We start from the raw sequence: 13,589 nt of genomic DNA on the forward strand, positions 1-13,589 counted from the left end.
GAGTGCATACCACTGGCCATATGATCTGCTGAATGAATGAATGAAAAGGACACCCACAACCCCCCTCTCAGCCACCTGAAGAGTAAGGTACCTTTATCAAAAACCCTGCACCATACTCATGGGAATGTCAGTGAAATTTTCTCTTGCCTTTGATAATTTTCAAATGCAGTTTATTTTCTCATTCATCGATGGAGGATAGTTGGGGGGGGAAGCAGGAGAATTTTTTTCAGCACAGGACTAGTGTCAAGCTGCTGTTAGAGGGCATGAATCAGCAGGGCTAGGAAAGAAACAGGCCACAAAAGGCAGCAAGCCAGGACCACAAGCAGAAGTTGGTTAGGGGGGCCTTCTTTCCATGGGAAAAGGTCGGGGGCGGGACAGCCTGGCCCTGCTTAACCATTTCATGCAATCTGACTGTCACGCTGGGGAAACGTGGGTAGCTTAACTTCTGTAGAAACAGGGAAGTCACACAGCAGCTATTTGTGGGTTGTTACCCCCCTCCTATGCCTTGTGTTGTCCTTTCTATCACTACCTGCCCTCATGTTTTGGCAGAAACCAAGCCTTTCCCCCAATCCCAGATGTGAAAGGGGCTGCTTGGGGCTACTCTGTGATGATGTAAAGACATCCTGTGCATGTGCCAAAGCATTCTTCTTTATTATTATATTAGTGCTTCAGGCTTTTGGGGGGGGGGGCTGTGCTCACAGCCAGTGATACCTCTAACATAGGGGTCAGCAATGGACAGCATCCAAGCACCTGGACTGCCAGATGACAACCGAAGAGCACAAGAAGGGCATGGTGGGAGTGGCATCTGTTTCCATAGGCAGATGTAGTCAGTGGGAACCTGTGGCCCTCCAGATCTTGTTGGACTCCTACTCCCATTAGCCCCAACCAGCATGCCCAGTAGTCAGAGATGAAGGGAGTTGTAGTCCAACATCTGGAGGGCCACAGATTCCCTGCCCCTGAAATGTGCATGACATTATATGACATGCATGATTCCCTGCAGATGACCTGATTGGTGACATGCAGCTGGAGTTCTTAACCCTTGTTGGGGACCAGGGCTTAGCAGAGTTAAGCAGGGCTCTGTTCCAGTATCTGTCCATTGAAAGACGGGCTAGAAATATAAAATAAAGAAACAAAAAATTTCTAACAAATGTAGTCTTCAAGTGGGAAATTTACAAGCTCTCAGAGCCTACACCAGCCATCATGTGAGGGCCACAGCACAAGGCCAGTTTTTCCAAAATGCTAGATGCCCTTGGTTAGCAACTACATAAGAAGGTAAGACCTGCCATACTGGATCAGACCAATCTAGTCCAGCTTCTTGGTTCTACAAGCGAACAGCCAGATGTTTCCCAGAAGCCCATAATCAGGACACGCAAATAACAGCCCTTCCCCCAGTATCTGACATTCAGAGGTATACTGCATCTAAACCTGGAGGTTCTATATAGTTCCACTGAGACACATATCTTCCATTAGGTGGCCAGCACCACACATTGAATCGTGTGTTGTGCGAAGAACTCCTTTCTTTTGCCTATCCTGAATCTATTGCCAATTCATTTCACTGGGTGAACCCAAGTTCTTAGAATTATGAGGGAGGGAGAAAAAAAAAAGATCTCTCTGTCCAGTTTCTCCACATGGTGCATAATTTTTAAGCCTCTGTTGCAAGGGTGGGGGAAATGTCATCTTCCAGGTATTGTTAGACTACAGCTCCCATCGTTCCTGACCACTGGCCATACTGGCTGGGGCTGATTGGAAGTTGGAGTCCAGCAGCATCTGGAGAGCCACAGCTTCCCCATCTCTGGTTTAAAATACTGCATGCTGTAATAAACCAAATTGAACTGGAGTTGCTACTCTCAGTCCTGAAAAGGCTCCTGTACTTTTAAGGTTTGCATAAAGGAAAGCAGAATGACAATAAAAAAAGCTTATGTGCGAAAAGTCTAAAAGATACAGGAGCCTTCTTCAAGAGGCTAAGTCTATCAACAGCTATTAGACATGAATCTCCACATACAGCAGTAATATTCCTCTGCTTAGGATACCAGGAATAAATAAAATGAGAAAGACCATCAGTCTCTGTGCCTCGCTTGTTAGATTCCACTTCCATCCAACTGACAGTAAATCCAGCAACAGAACTTGACAATTTGCCTTGAAGTGGATTTGGCTGGATGCTTATTTGAGTGCTAAGGGTTAAGAAGAAAGTCACCAGTTTTTAAAACAAAACAAACCCAACTGGCCTTGCTTCTGTGCTTTTAACAGCAGCCTGACGCCAAGAATCTTAGCAGGCAAGATGGCGAAGAGGGCAGCAGAGGTAGCAATTATCCTGGCCTGATTCATTCCAAGTAAAGGGGATTGTGCATATGCAGCCAGGAGGACCAAAAAGGTCTTCTTGGCTGAACTGATCGGCATGTGTTGGCACCATCTAATGTGGCACCTTATCTCCTAGAGACTACACGAAACGTACAAGCTCCCACCCCTGCCTGCGGGCCGTAGTTCCATTTAGGCAGCTCGCCAGCCACTCCCAGCCAGGTAATTACACCCCAAATGAGCTTTGAGATGGCTGCAGTCTGGGTGGGATCCTCTGATGATCTGTGAGTTAGATCTGGATCTTTGCATATTCAGGCCTCTCCAGGCCTAGTGCCGACCCTCCACCCCCTTTTCTGCCTGCGCATCCCATTCAAAAGTCTTCCCCACATTATATTTCTCTTAAGCATATATCTTTCATCTCCTGGTTGCCTATCCACCCACCCACCCAGTTCCTGGTGGCTGTTGGGGTGTTTAGGTGCCTGGTTTTTCAACAGCAGGAGCAAACAACTAAAGAAGGTCGAAAGAAAAGAAATGGGAGGCTTGATTTTCCCAACGAGGGTTGCAGAGGGCCAGATATAGCTAAAAGTGAGCCCTTCTTGGGTCCAAATTAGGGATGAGGGAGAGATTCAATTCAGTTTGCATTTAGAGTCAAATTCATCAAATCCGCACTATCCGAAACAATATGAGAATCAACACACTGCCATCCTTCAAGATTCGCACTTATCCAAATTTTGCAGTGCAATTTTCCAGCCAAACAATGTTTACAAAAATGCATATATCAGGGAAAGTATGCACAAAATGAATATATTGGTGAAAATTGCATTAAGTAGGATAAATTGCTTGCAAAAATGTGTACATTAGTCAAAACTGCATACAAAATGTGTATATTAGGAGAAATACGTACTAAAATGCAGAAGAATTTTCATCAAGATTTTTTTTAAATCGCAATTTCTGCAGAAATGTGGAGAACCAAGTTTAAGATTAGAAAAATGAGACAGAGAGAACCAAAACTGACATCATTCCATCCATAGCCCAAATGCTCAGACTGCCAACTTTTTTGTACTGCCCCGTTTCGATGCCTTTAACAGCAGTTTGACATACAGGAACTGAGCAGGCAAAACTTTTTCTGGCATGGAGGTGCAGTGATTGGGGAAATCTTCCTCCTGTTAACTTTGTGTGGGTATGTCAGAAGCTCACAGGACCACAGTCATTCAGGAACAAAAACGTTAGCAACCAACCCAAAGGTGAAAGTAGATTACTTCCGCTTGAATTTGAAATAGAATTCGCAAATGTTGGCCTTGACTGTGAATTACAACATGCAGGCAGGCAAGCAAGCGTCTTCAGGGAAAAGTGGCAATGCTTCCTGGAATTAGGGGTTGCTGAGCCCAGCGGTTTTGCAGGAAATAGTAAGAGCTGATCAACCAACCAACCTCCTTTCTTACTCTCCCTGCAACTCCACCCCCTGGGGAAAGCTGATTTTTCATTAAAAAAATAAAAAAAGATCCTCTAATCATCAAAAACAGAAGGCTTTCTTCATGAGTGCCTGACTTTACAGTACACGGGTCTGACAACTGAAATGTTGCAGCCCGGATCCTCATGCAAACAGAAAGGAAGTGGAAGACTGGGGACATGGGAGGGGGACATCTCTCTCTCTTGGTCTCTCTTTCTCTCTTAGGAGTCAACAACAGGAGCTAAGAGGCATGATACAACTGCATGAATCTTAATGCACATTAAGTGCCTTAAGCCTGCTCTGACAAATGCTGATTGGGTCCAACTCTGGTGTCCATTTTCAAAATGCCAAGGCTCTAGTCTGGAAGTATAGTATGGCTGAATGATAGCCTCTGAGCATATGCAGAGATTAGTTCACTTAAAAGCAAATCCCTGCAGCTTGGCTCTCCTCTCTACCCTCCATCCCAAGTTTCTGGAACTAAGGTAGGGCTACAAATCTGCATACAAATATGCTGCTTGAGAATAGTACATCACTGAGACCCATTGGTCCAGACTGGTAGCTGCTCTCCAAGGTCTCAGGGACGGGGTCTTTCCCAACTCTTGCTTCCTAATGTCCTTTCTCTGGGGGCTGATCATGCCCCTGAGCTGCCTTTTGCATGTCAAATGTTTGCTTTACCACTGAGCTGTGACTCGTCTGCTAGGATTGCTCTGCTCCAACCAGTGAAACTGTTTTCTGTCTGGGAGCCAATACCGTCAGCTGAAAAGGCAGTCAACTCTGCCAGGCCTCATTGTCCCAGACTAATTGCCCAGATTTTGCCTGTCCCAGGCCAGGGATTTTTTGGGGGTGGGAATCATCATCACAGTCACGACAGCATGCAGTGGTTGCAGCGAAGAGAGCAAGTCATGCCAAGTTCTAGCTGCGGCAGCTTCCCCGTAACAAGGCAGCCGGGGGAGCTATGCCCAGAACTGGCAACCATTGATCCTCTGCTCTTGCACTGCATGCCTTTATTTCAAAGGGGCTTGGCGGGAGAACTTCCTTTGTGCAACTTCCTTGTCACATTAGGTTTGCACCCCCCTCGGTAACTGGACCTGCGCCAGTGTCTTTAAAACATCCTGACACACAGAAAATTTAATAGGGGAAGGTTGCCCCATCACTTTAACCACTTTGTCAGGAAAACCTTCACCTTTCTGCCTACTGGGATGCCGCACGGGAGCTGGGCCAGAAGAACGAGGTGGCAACCCTAGTGGAAGTGTTTGTTTGCTTTGTAAACCACTTAGAGGTTCTAATTACATCAAGCGGCATATACATTTCGTTTTTTAAAAAAATCCATTTGTGACAAGGCGTTGGTGGGAAGTTTTGAATTTGTCTGCAAAGAATTAAATAAACATCCAGGTTTTAGGGTCAAGAGTAGCACTACCCACAAGGGGTACGAGAGGAGCTCCTACTGGGCTGATCTAAACCTGCTTTTCCAACCTCCAGTTTGGATCGACATTTTAGGAGCATGCTAACCCTCCACCATCACTGTTCCCAAACCTCTTCTCCACCTCACTTTCTCTGCCCATTCTTACGGCCATTTTACATGTGGAATGTTTTTAAAAATGTTTTGCTTAAACTCTAGGTGTATATCCTATCCCATTTCCTCACTAAATCTCAGTGCAGGTAACAAATAATTCCTTGTCTCTCATCCTTTAAATAACCCCTTTTTAAGATCAATAATCATTATTTTACAGATGAGAAAGCTGAGGCCTGGGAGTCGTGAGAAACAGCAGTGGTAGCCTTGGCCAAGTCATTCTCTCAAGCCCACCCGCTGGTGCCTGTCAGGTTCAGCCCATGTACAGCTGCCTGCCAAAGTGCTTGGCAATTCCCTCACCTGATTTTGCAGTACCGGGGGCAACAAAATACTTGACAGGTACTCTAAGTTTATCAGCAGGTCACACGTTATGCCTAACCTAAGAGTCAGTTGCCAGCTTTTTAAATTGGTCCTACCCCTCTACCCAACGGCTTTATGCTGAGAAATCAAAGGGATGAGGATTTTCCCTTTGCTTTATTTCCACAATGGGAAAATCTTCACCTGCTTAATTTCTATATGCCAGGCTGCTCCTAGAGGAATAGCAGCAGGACCAGTGCCAGTGCAATACAAATGCTAAGCCTGGCCTAGTTCCTTGTACTGCTCTAACCACTAAATATCACTGACCACACTCCTGCACACAAACACTTTTAACTCCACCCACCCCCAGCTCTAGTCTCACCGTGATTCGCTGGCAGCATATTGAACCTGTGCACCTCTTTGGCATAGTACTCTTCTTGAGGGGTCTCCTTTGGGTCTTCAGCCGTCATTTCTCGGATTACCTCCAAGGTGCTGTTGTACAGTGCCACAATCTCTTCGGACAACACCCGCGAATCAGGGTCTTCCACCTCAGGCGGGCTGGACAGCTTGAGCTTGCTGAGGATCTGGCCCCGGATGGCTTCAATCCGCTTGCGTTTCATCATTTCCATGTCCAGGGTCTTGCAAGTAGAGAGTGCAAAAGTGGCGCAGAGATGCTCCAGGGCAAAGAGCAGGAAGAAGAGCCAGCCCACGGCCCTCCGCATGCCAAGGCCCCCAGCTGCAAACGGAGAAGCACTCTGCCAGTCACAGCCTCTGGAAACCAACATCTTTAAACTTTCCTCCCACCTTTTCGCCTCTGCTCTTAGCTCAATGCCAAAAATCAAAAATCAAAACCAAAAACACCCTCCTTAGTTGGGGTTTCTTGACGGTTTTCTCAGTTCTTTCTCAAACCACCTCTTCTAGCATCTGACAAAGTAGGCTGTTTCCTATGAAAGCTGGGGCCACAATTGACCATCCAGCCTCTCAAAGTATAAAGTGACTATTTCCCCCTGGAAATTTGCTGTTTGAACTATCTCAACAGTCTTGGCTGCCAATTTTCAAAGGCGACAGAGACTCACCTTATGCTTCGCAGAGCATGCCTGGCACCGATGCTGCCCATGTGTCTGGATGCCTGAATATTCAGATGCGCCCAAATTCACCCTTGGCGCCAGACCATGGCAGTCCGAATGCCCATCGCTGGGGAGATCAAGGCACTGTCTCTTTACTTGATTCAAAGGATCCTTTCTTGGCAGAGCAAGTAACTCGAGGGTTGCCAAAGTCAAGAGGTACCCGGACCTCTCTGGAATGTGGCTGGCTGTAGAGACTTGGGCCAAATCCAGTGTCACGACTGGGGCATCCCAAGACGGCTGTATTCAATCAAGCTTGTTGCTGCTGCCGCTACTGCCACTTCTACCCTGGAGCCAGCTGGCCTTTCTGTCTTCCTCTGCAGGAAAGGCTGTAATTTCACCACTCCTGTTGGGACTTGCAGACTGCGGGCTTGGAGGTTTTTAAAGCTTTTTTTTTTTGCCTCTCCCCAGCACCAGCTCCACCCAGGAAGTGAAGGAGGGGGTGTGCACTGCTGTATATAACTCCTTCACTGGGTAACGGGAGAGACAGCTGGACAGCTACTCTGGCAAAAGCAGACTTTCTTTCTTTCTTTCTTTCCTCACCTCATGGTTGAGCCAACTGCCTCCCTGGAAGATGAAGAAGAAGAAGAAGATGATAGTAAAAACATTTATTCACATGCGATGAAGTGTAAAGACCAAACACACCCATGGTCTCTTATTTCAAGGGTCATTTCTTATTTTTAAAAGGGTGTCCATTATGACAGAAGATTAGATAAGGCATTTGCTGCTCCTTACTCAGGGCTTCTGTTCTAACAGCGTCTGGAAGCCACACTTTCTGACTTGGGGAAATGTCCTTCTCTTTACTGCCTGACAGATGAGGGCTAGTTGTTGCGGCTACTCAGTCCTGAGGGAAAGGCACCCTTTTTCTTATTCGCTGCCTTGAGTAAGAGAGCTGGATTCAAGTCCTGTCCATGCCACCGATTCATTCTGCAGCCTTGGGCCTGGTACTGTCTAGACCCAAAGAATTCTCTGGCGTCCGGTTGCATGATTTTGTTATGCTGTTAAAGTGAAGCAGGTCTCGGACTAGTCAGAACCTGGATGGGACCTAGGTGTCCGATGTGAATTGCCTTATGTTTCCTGAAAGAAGAGTGGAATGATATTAATTCAAAAAACAAAGATCAGTTCATAAGAAAAAAAATCTCCCCAATCCTCAGTAGGGCAATACGTTTATCAGAACCACCCTAAATGTCACAAAATAGCAGCAAGGTTTCAATTTCTCCAGAACTCATCATCAGGCAAGATGTTACACAAAGCAGAAGGTGAGGAGGATGAGGAAAAATTTACAACCCAAGTATTTTCATTCCTCACCACAAAACGGGGTTAACAGAAACCTGATCTACAGGGTTCTTGTTGTGAGAGTAAGTATAATAAAGTTTGTAGGGCCAACTGCACTAATTCTAATTCTAATTCTAATTCTAATTAATATCACTGCTAAGCATTTATATAGTATCCGAGTGCTCAAAGTGCTTCACATACAACCTTTAAATAGCCCTGCCAGGTAGGCCAAGATCACTGCCCTCATATTGCATGTAGGAGCTGAGAGAAAAGCAGCTCACTCCACCTCACCTAATGACTTCAAGGCTGAGGTAAAATTTGAACCTTCCCTGCTCTTAGCCAGAACACACTAGGGCCACATAAAAAGTAGGCAACCAGTGTGGCATAGTGGTTAGGGCAGCAGACTCAGGCCATATCTGCACCATACAATTAAAGCAGTATTATACCACCTTACACAGTCATGGCTTCCCCCAAAGAATCCTGGGAACTGTAGTTTGTGAAGGGTGCTAAGAGTTGTTAGGAGACCCCTCTTCGCCCCACAGAGCTACAGTTTCAGAGTTCCCTGGGAAGAGGAATTCATTGTGAAACCACTCTGACAATTGTAGCTCTGTGAGTGGAATACAGGTCTCCTAACAACTCTCAGCATCCTTACAAAAACTATAGTTCCCAGCATTTTTGTGGGGGAAGCCATGACGGTTTAACGTGGTTATATAATAGTGCTTTAAATGTATGGTGCAAATGTGGTCTGAGAGACAAGGTTCAAATCCTGCATCAGCCATGAACTCACTGGGTGACCTTAGGCCAAACATCATCCCTCACCTACCTCACAGAGTTGTGAGGATAAAATGGGGTAGGGGGAGACAGCCCTGTATACCACCCTGAGTGAAACATTAAGTAAATGAGGAGGAATAAATTCAGGGACAGAGCCCTCGTGACTAATAAGTGCAGCCTTATTTCAGTACTAGGATGGCCTTTCACCCTTGCGCAAGTTCCAATGTATCTGTGATTCCTTTTTGTGGCTTCTGCCTGTAACCAGATACCTAACCCTCCTGGAGTGTGTTCTATGTATGCCTGACATTTGAGCCCCCCCCCTTCCCTATGAAAGTCGCCCCGCCACATGCCAAGCAAGTGGGCAATTCCAGCCGTGGCAGTGTCTGAGCTATTTCGGAGCAGCTGCGTTGGGCAAAGGGGGGTTGGCGTTGTATTACGCCCAAAATGAACCCAAGCCACGTTACATGTGGCAAGATCCAATTTTGGGCGGCGGATTCATGATGCTTTTATGAGGCACCCAGCTATAAAAGGACAGCTCAACTCTCTCTCATAGCCCACCTCTCGCCTTTCCCTGCAGCCTCCTGTGCCTACCATTGCTCATTGCCAGCCTGGCCCCTCATGCACATCTCCTCCGTTTAGCATCCATTGTTTCTCATCTCTAATAACAGGCCTCCCTACGTCTGGGACGCCACCATGAAATAGGTCCTTCAGATAAGCGGCCTCATGGGCTGGAAACTAATTTCTCCCCAAGCTGGGAAAGGTTTTTGCTCCAGTGTCCTTTGCATTTCTTCTCAGTTCATTAAAATGTGATGCAATGAGGACCTGCACACTGTATTGTGTTGTGATGGTATCGTGCTCAGTCCTTTTGCCTTTAAGGAATCTACACCCTGTCCTATTCCCAACATGCTGTTGATCTGTTCTTCCCAGTGGACTGGAGATATATAGATTGGGGGGGGGGAACACCCTGAACCCCAGAGACAACTTGGTAAAGCGTAGAAAACACATGCCAAGGGGAAACCGATTGGAGAGGGAGAGAGAGAGATTGAGCCAGTTTGAATGTGGTATGAGAGAGGGGCCTCTTGGATAGGGGCTGAACTGAGTCAAGTGCCTGGTTGGCATTGATCCGCCATGATGGGGACTTTTCAGTGGTGGCTTCCTGTTTGTGGAATGCCCTCCCTGGCGAAGTGTATCTGTCTCCATCTTTACTGACTTTTAGGAGGAATCTGAAAACATTCCTGTTTATTTGATGGCTGAAGGAGACTGTTCCTGGTAACCCTGAGAACAGTGGATGAGAGAATGCTTTTAACTGTAACTATTTTTAGAATGCTTTTTTAAAAAAAATTCTGATATGTTTGCTGCCCAGGGCTCTTTTGGGAGGAAGAGTGGGATATAAGTTCAATAAATAATAATAAAAAATTAAAGGTGAGTTAAGAGGAGGATTTGGAAAGCAGAGTCAACTGAGTTATTTTCCCCACAGTTTAGGAGGGGAGGTTGGATTGTGGTGAGAACAAGAGATGGGAATAGAAGCTGAATTACATCCAGGGGTATAGTCAACTGGGGTCTCGGGGTGGTGGTCTTGGTCCCTCTACTTTTTTGGGAGAAGGGTCCCGGCAGGGTCCCTACATCTCCAGCATCTATGAGTCAATCATAATGAAAGGGGAGAGTTTTAGCCACGGAGAAGAGTCTTCTAACAGTTTCCTTGTCCTTTCCTGTTGATTGGAGCCAGAGTGGAAGAAGGTGAGTCCTTCACTGAGAAGACTCTTCTGAGTAGCTAACACTCTCCTCTTTCCTGCTTATTGGCTCCTAGGAACATCTGTTATTGTGGAAGAAGGCATTAACAAGGGTCTCATTCTCAATCCAGCAGCAAAAAAAGGGGGGGCATGGCTGTGATTGTCGTGGAGGGACCCTGCACTTCTGACTTTGCCATTACACTACTGATTGCGTTATTGCAGGGATGGGGAACCTCAAACTTTGGGGCCAAATGTGGCCCTCCAGGCCTCTCTATCTCGGCCTCAGGACTCTTCCAAGGCCACACGTCCTCCTGAGTCACACCCAGTCTTGCACCCTCCTTGAATGTTTTTACCTGAAGAGAAGGAGTCCTTGACACTCCGCTCAGGCGTCCTGCTTGCCTGGATGGGATGGAGAATAGGGATGGATGTGTGAAGAAACTAGCCGACTGTGCAAAAGCAAAGCTCATGTTTATTGCCCTGCCCATCGCTACATTTGCAAAGGGGCAGAGGTCCATGATGTCAGGACGCTTAGAATCTTTCATATAGAGTGCCCTGTAGCTGGATCAGGCCAACAGCCTATCCAGCCCAGCATCTCGTTACTTACTGTGACCGACCATGTGCCTCTGGGAACCCCACGGGCAGGACATGAGTGCAATAGCCCCCTCCCACAGTTGCTCCCCCAGCTACTGGGATTCAGAGGCAGCGATGGGCAAAGTTCCATCTCGGTCTCTCATTTTTTTCAACTGTCAATTCAGTTCTCTGCATTTTTGCAGCAATTTCCAATTATTTCATCACCACATTTCTCCCAATATACACATCTCATATGCAATTCTGCCCAGTATACACGTTTGCAAAGCAATGCTCCTTCATATAATGCATTTTTGCACATTATTTTCAGTCATATATGCTTTTTTATACACACTTTCCCCTAGCATATCTATTTTTGTACAGTTTACTTGGCCTGAGAACTGCACAGGAAAATTTGGGGAAATGCCGATTTCAAAAGATGGCCGTGTTTCGTTTTGTGTATTGTTTCAGAAACTGAGAATTAGGCCGGTTTCCCTTTAAATGTGAACTGAATCAAATTTGTCCCCCACCCCTATTCAGAGGCATGCCGTCTCTGATGCTGGAGGTAATCTATAGCCAGCATGGCGAGTAGCCTTTGATAGATATTCCCTCCATGAATTTGTCTAGCCCACTTTTAAAGTGGTCAAAGTAGGTGGCCACCCTCTTTTGTGGTAACAGATTCCATAGTTTCACATAGCTCCTGGCAGGGGGGAAGGGAATTTCTGGTTTCGATATAGTTTTAGGGGTAAGCATACCACTTTTTTGAAAACTGGCCTTGCTCTTCCTGTGCATTTAAGAACAGTCTGACTGGCTGCTGGAGATAACATGAGGGAGAGAGGGGAATCTTTAGAAATAAAGCTGATTAAAAAAAACATTGGCATCTGTATTTGGGAGGTGGCAGAGAGTGAGGACAAGAGTCAGAACACCAGCTTTGGGACAGAAATGAAATGCAGTGGCCAGGGCAGAAACAAAGTGATAGCCAGGCCTCCTGGGTTGGAACGGGGACTGGCATCAACCAGGGTGATTGGGTTTGATGCCCAGGTACAAGAGGGGAGTGAGTTATACTGGTCACCGTGGACAGCAGTGCCACAGTGACAAAATGTCATTCTGCTTCTACCACTGGCTTTCAAACTTGCAGTTTTGGTGACCCCTGCTGGGCAGAGCCAGAACTGCAACATTTTGGCAACCAGGACAGAATATGGAGAAACCGATTGGTTCCCAATCTGAAAAGGTGTCAGACGGGGGTGTATTTTATCACCCTATTTGTGATATTATCTGACATTATCTGCTCCCCACTGCTGCTGCAGATGACACCTCCCCATTGCTTCAAACAAGAGGGGAGGATTTTTGCTGAAGCACCAGAGTGTCTATCAGGTGCACCGAGGGCAGGCATCTGCCTATAAAACACGTGGCAGTTGTCAAAGGACGCTGTGGGTGGAGCTACCAGGAAGAAGAGATTTACTATCAGTGACTCCTATCTCCTCGCACTGCCACTGCTAACAACAACCTTATTCAGAACGAGAGGAGAGGGCTTTTTCTGAAGCAAAAAGAAGCAAGGCTGCAAGGAAACCCCCTTCCTTCCTGGCAGACAGCCTGCCTGCCTTTCTTGGCTCCTGATTCACTGCCATCTCCTTTTAAAAATTATTCCTATTTGTGAGGCCGTGGAGCTCTCACCTTCAGCCCAGACGGAGCCAAGGAGCAGTGAGGAAACTCAGGACTTGCTCGCCCCCCATCTCTGAGGCTGTGTGTGCCAACATCCCCCCTTTCTTCCACCTACACTCCCCCCCAGCTCTCTCTCCAAGATGCTGCAGCAGTTCAAGGCATCCCCCTTCCTACCTGCCCAAATGCCTGCCTGCCTACAGATGCTTGCAGGAGGGGCAGGTGTTTGTGTGTGTGCATGTGCTGATCTGTCTTCTGCCCCACTGTCATTCCCCAAGTGCATGGTAACCAAGTCATCATTTCTGATGATCATCCCAAGGCCTAAAAGCACTAACCCCTCTCCTCAGTCTTTCTACCCTTTTTTCTTCACAATCTAGCATCCCCACCACTACCACATAGCTGCTGCTGATGGTGCTTCATCATCATTATTAAAAAGTTCAGCAGGTTGGCTGAGCCTGGGGTCCACATACTGCAGCTGTAATGTTATGTATTAATTTATGTATTTATTTATTATTCCATTTATGTCCCACCTTTCCTCCAAGTTGCTCAAGGTGGTGCACAGTCGTCGTCCCCCATCCGCTTTCCATTTTATCCTTACACTGACCCTGTGAGATAGGTCAGGCTGAGAGACTGTCTGGCCCAAGGTTACCCAGTGGGCTTCATGGCTGAGTGAGGATTTGAACCTGGATCTTAGTCCAACACTGTAGCCCACATCTTCAGACTGTGTGTGTGGAGGAGATGGATCCCAATTTGTTTGGACCTTTGCATTAAGAAAAGAAAGCAACACCTCCCTGTCTGCAAGGAGCTTTTTATGGAAAGGGATATTTGGAGATGTGATTTTGCCACGCACC

The 13,589-nt window shown here is 46.7% G+C and overlaps 1 protein-coding gene across 2 annotated transcripts in view; it reads right to left on the reverse strand.

The window, feature by feature from the left end:
• The window catches only part of TGFB1 (transforming growth factor beta 1), a 29,665-nt gene extending 22,534 nt beyond the window's left edge, over positions 1-7,131 (reverse strand). Inside the window, exons 1-2 of one of the 2 annotated variants that reach the window (XM_061597445.1) lie at positions 6,689-7,131; positions 5,995-6,348 (exon numbers count right to left, since the gene is read on the reverse strand). In XM_061597445.1, the coding sequence (XP_061453429.1) occupies positions 5,995-6,334 (340 nt within the window). In that variant the 5' untranslated portion in view covers positions 6,335-6,348; positions 6,689-7,131. Of the gene's footprint in view, positions 1-5,994 lie in introns of both variants that reach the window. The other variant, XM_061597444.1, reaches the window with a different exon arrangement.
• Positions 7,132-13,589: the final 6,458 nt, after the last annotated feature.

This window comes from Rhineura floridana, chromosome 15 (assembly GCF_030035675.1).
Source record: "Rhineura floridana isolate rRhiFlo1 chromosome 15, rRhiFlo1.hap2, whole genome shotgun sequence".
Taxonomy (NCBI): Eukaryota; Metazoa; Chordata; class Lepidosauria; order Squamata; family Rhineuridae; genus Rhineura; species Rhineura floridana.